This window comes from Pelmatolapia mariae, linkage group LG8 (assembly GCF_036321145.2).
Source record: "Pelmatolapia mariae isolate MD_Pm_ZW linkage group LG8, Pm_UMD_F_2, whole genome shotgun sequence".
Lineage (NCBI taxonomy): Eukaryota > Metazoa > Chordata > Actinopteri > Cichliformes > Cichlidae > Pelmatolapia > Pelmatolapia mariae.
The window spans coordinates 17,421,391-17,436,372 of NC_086234.1; the positions used below are offsets into that span (position 1 = coordinate 17,421,391).

Here is a 14,982-nt window from a genome sequence, read left to right on the forward strand (position 1 = left end):
GTCCTAGACTGTTTAATTGACTCCTTGTCTTTCTGTTTGTAATCACTGCCTGTTTTTGACTTTAATACAACTTCTATGTGTCCTATTCCTGTAAAATGTTTTGCTGATACATATGTTTTAATGTTAATAAAACAGCTTTCCTGTCAACAGCATGTATTCACAGCATATTTGAGAAAGGAGATGAAGTTTAGTACAGTAGTGATTTTATATACAGTGTGCCACTACCATTTTGGAGAATGGAATGAAAAAAGTACATAAGGACTAAAAAGTCACTTAAGGTTGAAGAAAGATTTACATTTTTTTTAACCTAGAGTATTATTTGTTGTTGTTGTGTTTCATGAGACAAGTTTCAGGCAGATCCACAAATGTAAGATGCATTCAAGTCCCAGTGTAAAACTGGGACATCTGTTTTTTGTTTGTTTTTTTTTCCCAAAAATGTGAACGCTCCTTTCTCTTTTTTCTAAATAAATGGAACAACTCATAAGCCTTTTACCAGAAAACTCAGATTTACCAATTACAGACAGTTAGCAGCAGCCTATAAAAGGTTTATATGTGGTTTCAATAATCTGCTGGATGTTCTGCTGGAAAAAATCAGTCAGTGCTCAGCTGCAGATGGGTGGGGCCGTCACTGTGGATCATCCTTTGCAGTCATTTTTACACTGGGACGAATGCATCTGAAATACGACCTCGATCTGCGCGTACCAGATGATTCATCCAAATGGTATTTAATGGTTTGTTAGTGAGCGAGAGAGATGTCACATATATTTTTCGACATTTGTACGCACAGAAAGGTAAAATAATCGGATTCGTCGAGCTGAACTTAATAAAGTAAGCTGTGCGTTAATGGTCATATTTAATTTTGTAAAATAGTCTTACGTGTGGTCAGGTTGCTTCGTATTTTGGTGTGGATTAAAGCTTGTAAGTCCTCAAATCATTGTACACATTTGTAACTCTTAGTTTACGCTTGTGGATCATATCGTATGCATTTACACTTTTAAAGCAAATGTCTCTCCATAGTATTTATTTGGTTCAGGACCGCAAGTGTCCTGTTGCAACTTGGCTGTAGTGTGTCTTTAAGGGAGAGTTGACGGGACAGAATTGCCTTAAATGATACAAAAGGAACAATTTAACAGTGTGTTAGGGAGAAGCGGAGAAAAGCAAACCAGGGGAAAATAAACAGGCTGTTATTTCTATTTGAAGGACTGGTAGAAACATAAAAAAGATTTGCATAAGAAATTACTTCCTGAATTTACAGATATATTTACAAGTATTGCTAACACAAAATGTTGTGGGAAGCCTTTCCAACGCTTTAAAACTAATTTACTTAGGACCCCACACTGGGACAGGAAGAGTGGACTGTTGTGGATTTCCCCAGTGATTTCCTGTTGCTTCCTAGCTGATAGAAAATACATTCAGTCTTACAGTTTCTCTGATATCCTCTACATGAATTTGTAATCTGACTCAAAACTTCCGGTACTAGTAGTGCTCTTTTTAAAAAAAAGAAAAAGAAAGAAAGAAAAGAAATCACACTTCATCTTTCGTTGGGAGCAACTCAATGGACTGGATATTCGGTGCTACGTTATTGTCAGGTAAGACAACTTTGTACCTTCTGATTTTGTTTTTCATTTTCTGTTTATGAATGACAGCAACCTGTGAGAAATCTTATAGCACTACCAATACTCTTGACATAATAATGGTTTCTTTCAAGTTGTGTTTTACCAACCAACATTGAACTGACAGTCGCCCCTGTGGCTTCACTACTTTTATGCTCAGTCCAGATGGTTGAAGCATGCACATGGTTGTGGCTGGGCACATGGCTCTGTAGCCACTTGTTTCGACCAGGTGCTGCTTTCCATTTGTTACAACCAATTGAGGTAAAAAACTTAAAAACTCCCTCTCATTAACAGTGCTGCCATATTTCTGACAGGGGAAAAAGAAGCATGCATCCTGCACAACAGAGTACTCCAGCCATGGTCGTGTGCCATACCAGGCAGGATTGATTGATCTTAATGTTGTACAACCAAATACACATTTGGGGTAACTACTCAGTATTGTGGTATATTGCAATTTAAGTCACTGGGTAGCTGAGCAGGTTGTTTTGGGGCAGCAATTGTTGGCAGAGGTACAGGAGAAGCAGCGCCTGTTGATGCCACAGGAGCAGACATGCTAGCTGCTGTCTCTGATGTACCAGCAACAGCATCATTGCTGCATTTGAGTGGCTGTAGCTCAGGCGGTAGAGCAGGTCATCTACTGATCGGAAGGTTGGTGGTTCGATTCCTGGCTTCTCCTAGTCTGCATGCCAAATATCCTTGGACATGATCCCCAAATTGCTCTCTGAGACTCTGTCCATCAGAGTGTGAATGTTAGTTAGAAAATGTGCTGGTGTGAATGCACAAGTTGTGTAAAGCGCTTTGAGTGCTCAGAAGAATAGCAAGTGCTATGTAAGAACCAGCCCATTTACTGGTACAGGCAGGAGCAGCACCACACTTTTTAAATGCTTGGGAAAAAGGATGCATCTCACAGCATTAACTTTCCTTTTGTGAGCTGCTGGAAGCTGGAGTGAAAGGTGAAGAAGCTTTACTAAAATCACTGTGATTACATCAGTATGTGAAATGAGAAAACTGTTGAGAGCAGAGTTGAAAACTGGGGCAGGTCTTTGTGTCGTGGTCTGACAGACACAGGCCCTCCAGTCGACTCTGTGCAGCAGACAGGCTCACAGAAAGAAACACTTCTCTCCCAGACTGAAACTGTGACAACAACAATGGACTAGTTGACTGTATAAATATGTTTGTAATTTTAGTTGTTAATTAACTCACAAGTTGCTATGATTTTGATGACAGAGATTTGCTGCTTCATTTTGCTCTGCCCTGCCTGCTGAGAAACCTGACACCAGGTCATTTGCATACTAACAGTGATTGGATGTTTAGCTGGGGGGAGGGTGAGTGGGGGTTCTCTGCCGAGTGCTGTGCGAGTCTGCGCACCAACAGAGCACGGAGGGAAAGCGCGAACGAGACGTGAAACCGTCTCATTTTTGCCTTTTCCAGTGGATTTTTCAGCTACTGTAGTAAATCTTGTCCATATTCAGTTTGTGGGTAATCTATTATTTTATTTCTTTATGCAATAAAAACTGCAGACTGCCTTCTAAATACACAAAGTGCAACAAAAATTCTAAATCAAATTTTAGGTTTTATTAATTTTGTGATATAGTGTACATTCACAACTGTGTAAAAATAAATAAAAAATGGTATATTCTTTAAAAGCCACAACAACACAATTCAGGCTGTGGTGAGAAGAAAAAGAACATTTGCATTTCAATGTAATTACAGAACATGTTGACATGCAAAAATAGCATCCTATGATATCATATTAACTTTTTTTTAGGAAGCTGTGTTATCATGTCATGGCATGACTTGTGTGGCAGGCATCAAGTCTGTCAATTAAAGCTGGTCATGGCCAACTAAATACAACTAATAACTGAATCATTCTTGAAATTATTAAGCTTTTGGGGAAGCAGAACATCTTTGCAATAAATATCGACTAAATCTGAATCAGAATACTTTATTAATCCCTAGCAAAATTATGTTATGTTATTATTGAAATAGTTAGTATTGGATTTACTAATGAGATATAAACATGTCCATTGGAATTTTTTGATTTCTTACATTTTTTGGATAACTTGGCATGCGTCGAGTCATATTGACCCAGGAACATCACTGCTCTGCCTAAGAAACTAACATAACAGGAGGGTTAAGTACAACTGGTAACTGCTTGAATTAACCATGAATGACAGTATAAAATAAATATTTATAAAACGTTAATGAATGCACTTGCAAACAATGAGCTCATATTCTAATCATATTCAATCATATATGTAAATCCACATCTAAATACTTGGTTATTCACTTATCTAGACTTTATAAAGATCTAAAGTTATCTTTGTACTGAATATAAGATTATCAATCAAGAGCAAACATCTAATAAACAAATCTGTATTTATAAATTACATACTAAGCAGGATTAAAGCTTTATAAATGATGGATTTAGCTCTTATTAATATATTACTAACTCTTTATAGTGTGGCATTATTATAAAGTGTTATTATGTAATATGGTAATATCACATAGCTTTATCAAACAAAAGGCACTCAGAAACTGGGGAAAACTCTGACAGGAAGAGGTCTGGCAGACCCAAAGCCACAACTGAATCAGAGGACAAGTTTCTGAGAATTAACAGCTTGTGTGATAGGTGCCTCACAGGACAACAGCTTTAAGCGCAGCTTAATAGTGGTCGTAGTAAGCAACCACTTTAAGCTGCAGGTTAGACAGGACGAGTTGCAGCAAGAAAGCCATTGCTACGATGCCACAATAAGACAAAGAGGCTTGTCTGGGCAATGAAACACCACCATTGGACTACTGAAGACCGGAAGAAGGTATTATGGACTAATAAATCGAAATTTGAAATCTTTGGTTCATCACGCAGGATCTTTATATGCCTTCAAGTAGGTGAAAGGATGTTTCCACAGTGTGTGGCATCAACTATCAGACATGGAGGAGAAAATGTGATGATCTGGGGCTGTTTTGCTGGATTCAGGGTCGGTGACTTATACAGACTGAGAGGCACCCTGAACCAAAATGGCTACGACAGCATTCTGCTTACAATACCCTCTGGTATGTGTCTAGTTGGTCAGGGGTTCATTCTACAGCAGGATAATGACCCAAAACATAAGTCCAAGCTGTGCCAGAACTACGTTAGGAAGAAAGAACAAGATGGTAAGCTTGAAAACATGGAGTGGCCATTACAATCTCCAGACTTAAACCCCATCGAGCTGGTTTGGGATGAATTGGACAGAATAGTGAAAGCAAAGCAACCTACAAGTGCCACACATTTATGGCAACTTGAGCAACAGACATTGGAAGAACTTTCTGAAGAATATTTGATTTCTATTTTCTGTGCAGTCAGTGCTGGTAGGGTTTGGGGTTCTAGGGGTGCTCCGCCTCTGCGCTGGGGCTCTGGCAGGGCCTTGGGGACTTGGGTCCTGGTTGGTGCGTCGCAGGGTTGTGGGTGGGAGCATGCGTGGGGGCCTCTGGTGCATCTGCGAAACTAGCAGCCTCTTCAACCGGTGGGGAGGTTGTTACATCCTTGAAGGAGATCCTGGGCCTCTAGACCCTGGGGCTCAGTCTGCTCTGGCTCGGTTGACTGCCGGCAGAGCCTGCGGGGACGTCACTGCAGCCCCCTCTGTGGCTTCTGCACCATGGCTGCTGGGTGACCCTACATCTGGGGCTCTCCTTAGCTCTTTCCAGGAGGGTGGCACGGGTGCACCCCCCCGGTGGCCCTTTCACACTCTGGAAGACCTCTGGATGTCTGGGGGCTGGATCTCCTCCATGTCTGCTTCATGCCCTGGGGGACGGGGCTATGGCTCCCCACACCTTCTAGCAGATCATTACATGGAGAAACCTTTTGAAAACAAGTGTGTTCATGCACACAGTTGTACACATAGGTGTACACACAGGTGTTCAAAGACACAAACTACCCTTCCTTGGCTCCGGTCTCAAAGCATACTGCGCACTGTCAGTCTTGCGTGCTCCTCAGTACCATCCAGTATTTATTATTTATTGTTACACTACTCATCTAGGTTGTTGCTGTGGTCTCCCTACTGTGTTGTTCTCTTTTTGCTTGTTTTCTTTTTTGTTCCAACAGTGATCCAGCTGATTTTTTTGTGTCTTCTCTCAGTGTCCCTCGTCTCCTCTGTTTTTCTTTCCCTCCCATTCTTTCTTTTTCCCTTTCCTAGCCTCCATTCATCTCTGTCCAGTCTATAATAACTTAAAATAAAATAAATAAATCAATAAATAAATAATAATAATGATAATAATAAAGATCAATCAAGTGGACCAATATGGGAAAGCCATACTCACCCACTTGGAAAAATAAATCCATTGACCTTCAGACAATAATTCTGATTGCTAAAGTACCGAACGGGACAGGCAAAAAAAACAAAACAAAATAAAACAAAAAAAGGGAAGCAAACAAACAAAATGGGCTCCACATTAAAGTTTTATAAGTGAAAAGTTACTACCTTTAAATTGTCTTACTCTAGTGCACTCTAGTGGTAATGAAAGAAACACTCTGGTACTCGAGAGGTAGAATGAAATTAGACTAACACAGCGTAAACAGTTTCCGAGATGTCATTATGATTAGTAGTGCTATAATAATAATGTTATCTTTCTTTACAGTGATTTTAATGATTTGTATTCATTATTCCTCAGTGTTAAATGCTGCACTTGGTTTCAATATTGATCCTGTGGCTTGGAAGACCCTAAGGAGCTCTGCTGCTGGTTTTGGATATCAGGTAGTTCAGAGACAATCAGAGTAAGTCACAATATGTTGTTGTTATCAATGTTGGTTGCAATTGCCTTAAACATTTGCTGTTTGAGATTATTGCTGTTTACTGTAGTTGCTTTTCTTTTCTTTTAAATTTTTGTTAGGTGCATGCCTGGAAATAAAACAGAATCAAGCATCAAATATTTATTAACAGAAAGAGTAAACTGTAGTTTACTTACAGACTTACATCACTGTCTGGATTTATTTCCTTAGTTTGCTCATCAGTGCTCCGCTTGAACAGTATTCACAAAATGGAAGAGGGAAAATATACAGGTGCACCACCTCTCCTCAAAACTGCCAGGCTATACTATTTCAAGGTAGTTAACCATTCATTTCTAAATATCTAGATATGCTGTCCTGAAACTTTGACAAGAAGTATTTCTCAAATGTTTAGATCTTGGGACATGAACTGAATTGAATCAAATAATAAACATAATCATATACTAAGATGCTTTGATTAATATATCACCTATGTCCTTCAGACATCTTAGAAGAGATTTATAAAAAATCTAATAATTGTCATGTCAGGGGGAGGTCCTTTACTCCTGGTAATTTGCAGTCATCAGTTAAACTTGTTTTCAAATGATCACATTTTTTTTTCATGAGCATTTTAATAAATATAAAATGCTTTAAATACAGCGCCAGGTTTTGCAGTCAACATGTCGCTTGGTTTGACAATGAAAAGTGATCCCACAACACGAAACACTCTGGTGAGTTACTGAACTCTAGACATTACCATGGCTTTAATGAGGATCAATATCCTCTGTGTGTGTCATATTGTTTTAGTAAGAAAATGCATGAAGGTCATTCCATGGGAAATCATTGTTCCTCCCACCTGCCCCCAATCAGCTGTTTTTTTTTTTTTTTAGACAAAGGAACTTCAGCATATTCAGTGAAGTCATGAAAAACTTTATAATTTGAATTTTTATTTTTTCTGAGGTTTAAATGCTTACATAAGAGAGATGACAATTTCACAGAACTGGGCCTAAATGTGCTTGTAAACTAAATTGTTTTTTGGTCCTGAAAACTTAATGTGGATATATCATCTACTTAAGGAGTTGTAGGGCCTCAAATGTGGAAACAAAAACTTTACGTAAAAATTTGCGTGGCTTCCTTAAATAGACTTGTTACTTCAACAAGTCGACAGATTTTAAAGTGCTGTGTAAGAATTGTTTTTACAATTTGTTGATATTATATGTAATGAATCATTGTTTAAGGGACATGACATGGAAATATTCAACCTGCTGTATTAATGGCAAGTTGATTTTGTCCCCCCTCAGGTGTGTGGTCCAACCATCTTACAGGACTGCAGAAATATCACCATGTACAGTGGTGTGTGCTTTCAGATCGGCAGTTCTAATACATTTGGACCACCCATACCTTCTTCTCCTCCAGGTACACACACGCACACACACACAAACCATGTATATCATTAATCCTGGTGCCTAAATACATTTAGTGATCACCAAATAAATGCCCTCTAAAATGTTTTAAGGGGACACTGTAAAGGGACTAAATTTAATGTTTGAGTGTGAAAAAATATTAAAATTAACGTTTAAAAATTAAATTAATTTTGAATCCATCTCTTTGACAGAGTGCCCACAAGTAGCCATTGCCTTTCTCTTGGATGGTTCAGGCAGCGTGTCTCAGCCTGATTTTCAAACTATGAAGAATTTTGTGAAAAAACTAATCAAATCATTACGATCAAGTGACACACAGGTGAGCAGCTGTTGTCTCTCTGTCAGAAAAATCACAGCAAAGACATAAAATAGCTACATTTTTATTTCCATTATGTATTTTTTCTCTCTTTTTCAGTTTTCTGTTTCCCAGTTCTCTACTTCACCGCAGGTTCACTTTAACTTTAAGAAATTTTCCTCATCTGGATCAGTGGAGACTGAGATCAATGGAATCAGTCAGTTGAGGGAACTGACTTACACAGCTAAGGCCATCAGACATGTTGTGTAAGTAATGCAGTAATAATACTGAAGCACTGCAGTTACATTATTGTCTGGACTTCCTGTCCAGATGACTTTTTACTGTGAAACTGACCACACTAATCTCACCGTGTGACTGAGGGAAGCCTTTTAAAAAGAGACACTGTACAAACTTGTGCTTCAGAGTATTATCTTCTGCAGAGTCAATGATACGGCCCCAACTAAGGCTAAATTAAAAAAATTGCAGATTTAAATTTGAAAAAATAATACTTATATTATCTTGATTTTTACAAATGTTTTTTTTTTTTTAAAAAGGCAAAACAGAGTGATGCATGCTGAAATAATAATCATGCAATTATAGAATCTAATTTACAAGATGGACTGTAAAACAATGTTTTAATATTATTATTTTTTAATTTGACAGGGAAAATGTTTTCACACCACAAAGCGGTTCCAGACAAAATGTGAAGAAGGTCTTGATAGTAATTACGAATGGAGAATCTCATGATCGGACTGATCTGAGAGGTGCAGCACAGCTAGCAGATAGTAAAAACATTGTTCGATTTGCTATTGGGGTAAGTACTTCCATTATTTAAACCTGCAGAATGTTGAGTTTTATACTAATAATGGGTTTTGTTCAGTTGTCACACTACAGTCAAATGAAGCTGCACTATAGGGAGAAAATTCCAGGCTAGTCGTTTACTTCTCTATAGGAATAGATCAGCTGGAGGATTAAGACTGCCTAATCTAATTGGTTATTATTGGGCATCCAGCATGCATAAAATATTATTGTGGTGCATGTCCCCTCAAACCAATTGGTGCCAGAGCGAAGCAGCCTCCTGCTCCTCGTCGTTACGCGCTTTAGCATGCGATGCCTTATAGTACCCTTATATAGTACCCTTATACCCTTATTAAGCCTACCTTCCAACCCAGTTGTTGCTGGAACATTAAAAATTTGGTACTTTGGATGGCTAACCCTCCCTCTAGCAACCCCGATTTGCAACAATCATTTATTTGTTCCAGCGAGAATGGACTCAAGATTTTCTGTCTTAGAAGATAAAGGACTTCATAGTCTAGGTGACTTATATATAAATGATGTTTTTGCAAGTTTTAATCAACTGGTTTCTCTGAATTTGAATTTTTTCAGTACTTCCAGTTGCGACATTTTGCAAAGAAATGCTCAACTTCTTTCCCACTTCAGAACTTCACATGAGATTTTCAGTGTCGTTCTGGGAGGGAGCTGTAGGGGCTGTAGGGGCCATTAATTCGTCATCTAGTTGTGCCAGACTTTCATTAATACAATTTACAAGTTTTCCACAGACACAGTAAAGAAAAACTGTCAAAATTATATCCAGATAAATTTGATGATAAATGTAATAGATGCTCACAGACACCTTGCAGTCTTACTCATATGTTTTGGGCATGTCCCAGGCTGTCTGAACTTTGGCATCAATTCTTCAAAATAATTTCAGATATATTAGGTATAAATCTAACTCCGACTCCACATATTGCTATATTTGGCAAACCACCAAATAACCTTCGTACCACAGCCATCCAAAATAACCTTATCGCCTTTGCTTCTCTTATTGCCCGAAAAAGAATTTTGTTGTCATGGAAATCATCTCAGCCACCATTAACCAAAGTCTGGTTACATGACATCCTAGGATATTTCTGTATGTACCTATGTGCTTTATGACTGTCTGGCATTTGTCTGGCATTTGATAAATAAAAATAAAAAATAGGAAGAAAATTCCTGAGCCACCCACTCATTACAGCTCTGAAAGCTGCTTGGCCAGAGAAAACCAGGTGATGAAACTCCTGTTGCACAGTTTTTGTGCTCTAAATGTTTCGACTTTAGAATAATACCACTTATAGTCAATCAGAGAACATACAGGAGCCATGAAATTTTACAAACTGACTTGCTGCAGCAGTGATATTGTATAGCAGTACCACACTTAAATTCAGTGAGCTCTTTAGAATGATGCATTCACAAATATTTGTAAATTCAGACTGCATGGCTAAGTGATTTTTTTTTTATGCCTGTAGTAATGTGACTGAAAACACTTGAATTCAAAGATTAAGAATTGTGATTATATACTGGCCACACACTTGTATATACACCATAAAATGTCTCTATAGTGCATTTCTTTAGATCAATTTATTTGTTTAGATAAAAGCTAATCTCACTGACCATGTAACCTTGAAAATGAAGCATGGTAAATAAATGAAATTATTAATGGAAACATGAGATATGTGGGTAATACATATATAGCTAGTTCAGGAAAAAAGATGTAAAAAAAAAACTATTTTATAGCATGAGATAACTGTTATCATGGATTTGGGTTCTATTCAGTGTTAGAGAGTTTAATACCTGTTTGTAAATATTAATATAATATAATATAATATAATATAATTATAAATCAGGTGAAGTTTAATGACTGTATTTTACTAAAGTGAGCAAATCATTTTGCATAGTATGAGGACTCAAACGTGTTTGTCAACAATCGTAGGTGGGGAATGCATTTAATAAACCTGATGCAATAAAAGAACTGCGCACCATTGCATCGTCTCCCTCAGACAAACACGTGTTTCAGGTGGAGAACTTCGAAGTACTTAAAGTAATAAGACAGAATGTGCAGGACAACATTTTCTCCATCGAAGGTACAAACATAAATTTATTGTTACAAGTTTATTGAAATTCTTGTAAATGTTCCAAAATTTAAAACATTGTTATTGTAATGACATTGTAATAATTGTTACTTTTAGCTGTACATGTATTCATAAAGGATTTTTCAAATCAGATGTCATTCCTAACATTACAAGGGTCTGGGTGTTCTTCTGCAATTGAAGCGGTGAATTTTTGTTTCTTGTGCAAACTGCTACACTACGAAGAAACTAAAATGACATTGTATAAGCTTTATTATATTGTTTAATAATAAACTGTATTTGAAATAATTACATGAAGCATAATGAAAGAATGAACGTGTGAAATTTATTTTGTTGTATTGTGTCTCTCTTTTACCTTCTCATTTATTTTTCTGTTACAGGATCTCAAAGCAGTGGAGAGTCACTAAAAATGGAAATGTCTCAAGAGGGATTCAGTGCAGTTTATGTGCCTGAGGTAATTAAAACTACCTGAAACTCACCAGACAGTCTAGTCACTGAAAAAAAGTCTCACATGTGCCTTTGTGCCAGTTTTTATGATCTAAAAGCAAACATACAGTTATAGAGTTAAATCAGTTTAATAAATTGTATATAAAATGTATTTTCTGTCTGCACTGTAGGGAATTCAGATGTCTATTGTTGGTGCAAACCAGTGGAAGGGAGGCTACGTGCAATACACAACAAGAGGCCAGAAAGTGAAAATATATGAGGATGTGTCTTTGGAGCCTGACAGTTATCTTGGTAAGAATATTATAGCTTTAACAATCTAACTCATACACATGTGATCATGTATATACACAGCTCTGCTGTAATTTTGTCACCCAAACACACTGATGAGTTTGCAAAATGGACACAATTTAAAGGAAGAAGAAGGAGTCTTAATCTGTCTTCTCCTTTTGACTACATAAATTCTAGGTTACTCCATGGCAATTGCTAAAAGCCGACATGGTTCACTGACAGTTGTTGGTGCTCCAAGATATAAACACAGAGGAGTTGTGGTCGCTGTTAACAGAGATAGCTTTAGAAATCAAAAGATTGAGCCCTTTCCATGGCAGGTACGTATGTGCAGTATAAAGTGATAGACCTGAATGACAATGTAAAATATATTTAGACTATATATAAACAAAACTGTACTATTTTCATTTATCTGATTCTTTTCATTTAATAATGTGTTCCTTACACATTATCAGACTGGTGAATATTTCGGGGCAGAGGTGTGTGCCATGGACATAAATAATGATGACATCACTGATCTAATCTTCATATCTGCCCCAATGCATATGGAGCCTGATAGAGAGGGAAGAGTTTATGTTTGCAGATTAACTGGTTTGGTAAATCACTGTTTTATCTACTCCAACTACATTAATCTGTTTATTTGTCATACTGTTATTGACCCTAAAATATTCACTCTCCTGCTTTCAGTTTGTTGAGTGTAATTTTGATGATCCATTAGTACTAAGAGGACATGCAGCTGTCAAAGGAAGGTTTGGCTCTTCTCTTGCTGTACTGCCTGATCTAAACTCAGATGGATTCAGGGATTTGGCAGTTGGAGCACCTTTGGAGAATAATGGTGAAGGCAGCATCTACATATTTAATGGTGAAGGAGGGGGAAGAATCAGTCCTACTTACTCACAGGTACACAACATCAAAGTACTCACAAAGATGACTAAACTCATTTATCACAATACAATCTGCAGCTTGATTAATTAAAATATTTCCATGTGTACAGAGAATTACTGGCTCTGAGGTCCAGTCAGGACTGAAGTGCTTTGGCCTGTCAATCAGTCAGTCGTCTTTTGACCAGAGTGGTGATGGACTGCCTGACTTAGCGGTGGGTTCAAAGGGCAAAGTTGTCTTACTGAGGTAAATGCAAGAAAGTGTAATTATACATTACTTTTGTCTATTGTAATTCTGCAGTATTTGTTGATATACATATTTAAGGTATGCATTAATGATCAAATATTTAGGTACATTTTAAAGTTCATTATTATAAAAATGGCACAGATTTTTATAATATCATATTTATATTTTTTAAAAAGCATTAATTATTTATTATACATTATTACATAAATCATTAACTCTAATTTACAGCATTTCTGGTAAGAATTTGGGGGTTTTGGGTGTGATTTAGAGCCTGTGTTTTGTTTCCTTGTTACCTATTTCCCTTGTTATCTGGTGTGTTTATATTGTCTGAGTCTCCCTCTGTTCCTTGTTGCATCATCACGCTAGACTGCATGTTTACCCTGTTTGCTTTTGTTTTGAAAAGTAGCATTAAAGCTACCTTTTGAGTTTAGATATTGTTTCTCGGGTCCATATTTTCCCTTCCACACAGCTTAACCCAGACAATTAGATGAACTCAGAAGTTCTCTTTCAAAAAGGAAATCCTCCCCTTTAACAGGAAGAAACATCTGGCTGAAAAAGGCTCGGGGAGGGGCAGCCATCTGCCATGTCATTCACGTCTTTTCTTACTTTCCAGATCAAGACCTATAGTAATAGTGAGAGCTGAGGTATCGTTTAGCCCAAACAAAATCCCTACACAGAATGTAGACTGCTCAAAACCATTGGAGAACACAGCTCAAATCTGCTTTACTATGAGGAGAGTGTCTGCAGTCAACACAGGTTAATCATCCTTCTCACTTCTTCTAAACCACGGTCCATCATTTTATTTTTAATGTATGTACATTTACAATATTTGAATCAAATTCTGTTTCTCTTTTTTAGCTCAAGCAATGATTAATTACACTATAACACTGGATGCCACTCGCAAGCCTCCAAACAACCGAGCTTACATCAGTGGGAAACAACGAGAGCAGTCTGGATCAGTTACTGTTGACTTAGAAAACAGACGGTGTTCAACTGTAAAATTCCTCATTGAGGTAAAATCTAATAACAATCTTAGAAAAAAGTCCTAAAACCAACAGAGTTTTAAGTCATTAAACTTAAGATTTTGTTTAATTAATTTTATTTTTAAGACTCCTACAACATTGAATCTAAACCTCTTCTTGCAGGCTTGCCCCGAAGATGCTCTCAATGAACTTTCCAATGAGCTCAAATTCACGTTTAATGGTTTGGCCTCAAACACAAATCCCAGACCAAGTCTTGCCCTGCAGGCCCAGACGACAACCATTCATCCTGTAAGTAAACTTATAAAAACCTATTAACTGACCAACTGAGGCTAGTCTTTATGAAGTTATGAGAAACCTTTAGGTTTGCCCTTACCTTTACTAAATCGTCGTTATTATAGGCATGCAACTGACTAATACTTCTTTGAGAGACTTCTTCTGAAGTACTGGAAGTAAATGATTCACCATTAGTGCAGTGATGGTTTGTTTAAAGCTGAGCCCATGAGGACATTCTGCCTGTTCACAAATAAACATCAAATTAAAAAAAAAAGTATTTTTTTTACAGGTTTATAAGCAATTCTACACTCCAGTCAAAAACATAAATAAGAAACATACTCTACATACAAGTTATAATATAATATAAATAAATGTACTTGTCCACTAGTTGATTACAAAACCATGTGAGGGCAGGGACCTCACAGCGCAAGCATACTCCCAACCTATTATATGACTGTGCTGTATGTTATTATATATAATGTTTTTTACTATAATGTCTACAAATGTAAAGAAGTCGGAAGCAAAGTGAGACCCCATCATAGTGCATGTTTAAACATGGAAGGTTTATTTATCAAACTTATTTATAGATTAAATAGACATAACATTATTTTGTCCACGTTCAAAGCACAACAGTAGCCTGATATCAGACAGAAATGTCACATGATATTAAACAGAGGTTAAATAACCAACTGAACTCTGTAGAGTGAGCAAGTATCATAAAGAAGTTCATTTTAATTTGTAGATTCAAGCTGGTCTTCATATTTTGGCCACCAGATGTCACCAAAGAGGACTGTGTCCAAACGCTTTGAGTAATGAGTTTGTGATGTGTTACAGACAAAATAGTATTTTACTTATTAATCACAACGTCCTTTTTTTTTTTTTTTTTT

The 14,982-nt window shown here is 37.2% G+C and overlaps 1 protein-coding gene across 4 annotated transcripts in view; it reads left to right on the forward strand.

Annotated features, from left to right (window-relative positions):
* Positions 1 to 640: 640 nt before the first annotated feature.
* The window catches only part of LOC134632613 (integrin alpha-M-like), a 30,781-nt gene continuing 16,439 nt past the window's right edge, over positions 641 to 14,982 (forward strand). For 2 of the 4 annotated variants that reach the window (XM_063481311.1, XM_063481313.1), the window contains exons 1-19: positions 641 to 721; positions 1,503 to 1,589; positions 6,264 to 6,366; positions 6,592 to 6,695; positions 7,018 to 7,088; positions 7,659 to 7,773; positions 7,973 to 8,097; positions 8,194 to 8,339; positions 8,737 to 8,887; positions 10,823 to 10,973; positions 11,360 to 11,433; positions 11,597 to 11,717; positions 11,892 to 12,031; positions 12,167 to 12,307; positions 12,399 to 12,611; positions 12,706 to 12,839; positions 13,453 to 13,595; positions 13,698 to 13,852; positions 13,985 to 14,110. In XM_063481311.1, coding sequence (XP_063337381.1) covers positions 706 to 721; positions 1,503 to 1,589; positions 6,264 to 6,366; positions 6,592 to 6,695; positions 7,018 to 7,088; positions 7,659 to 7,773; positions 7,973 to 8,097; positions 8,194 to 8,339; positions 8,737 to 8,887; positions 10,823 to 10,973; positions 11,360 to 11,433; positions 11,597 to 11,717; positions 11,892 to 12,031; positions 12,167 to 12,307; positions 12,399 to 12,611; positions 12,706 to 12,839; positions 13,453 to 13,595; positions 13,698 to 13,852; positions 13,985 to 14,110 — 2,316 coding nt within the window. In that variant the 5' untranslated portion in view covers positions 641 to 705. Of the gene's footprint in view, positions 1,590 to 6,263; positions 6,367 to 6,591; positions 6,696 to 7,017; positions 7,089 to 7,658; positions 7,774 to 7,972; positions 8,098 to 8,193; positions 8,340 to 8,736; positions 8,888 to 10,822; positions 10,974 to 11,359; positions 11,434 to 11,596; positions 11,718 to 11,891; positions 12,032 to 12,166; positions 12,308 to 12,398; positions 12,612 to 12,705; positions 12,840 to 13,452; positions 13,596 to 13,697; positions 13,853 to 13,984; positions 14,111 to 14,982 lie in introns of those variants that run through there. The other 2 variants (XM_063481312.1, XM_063481314.1) reach the window with 2 other exon arrangements.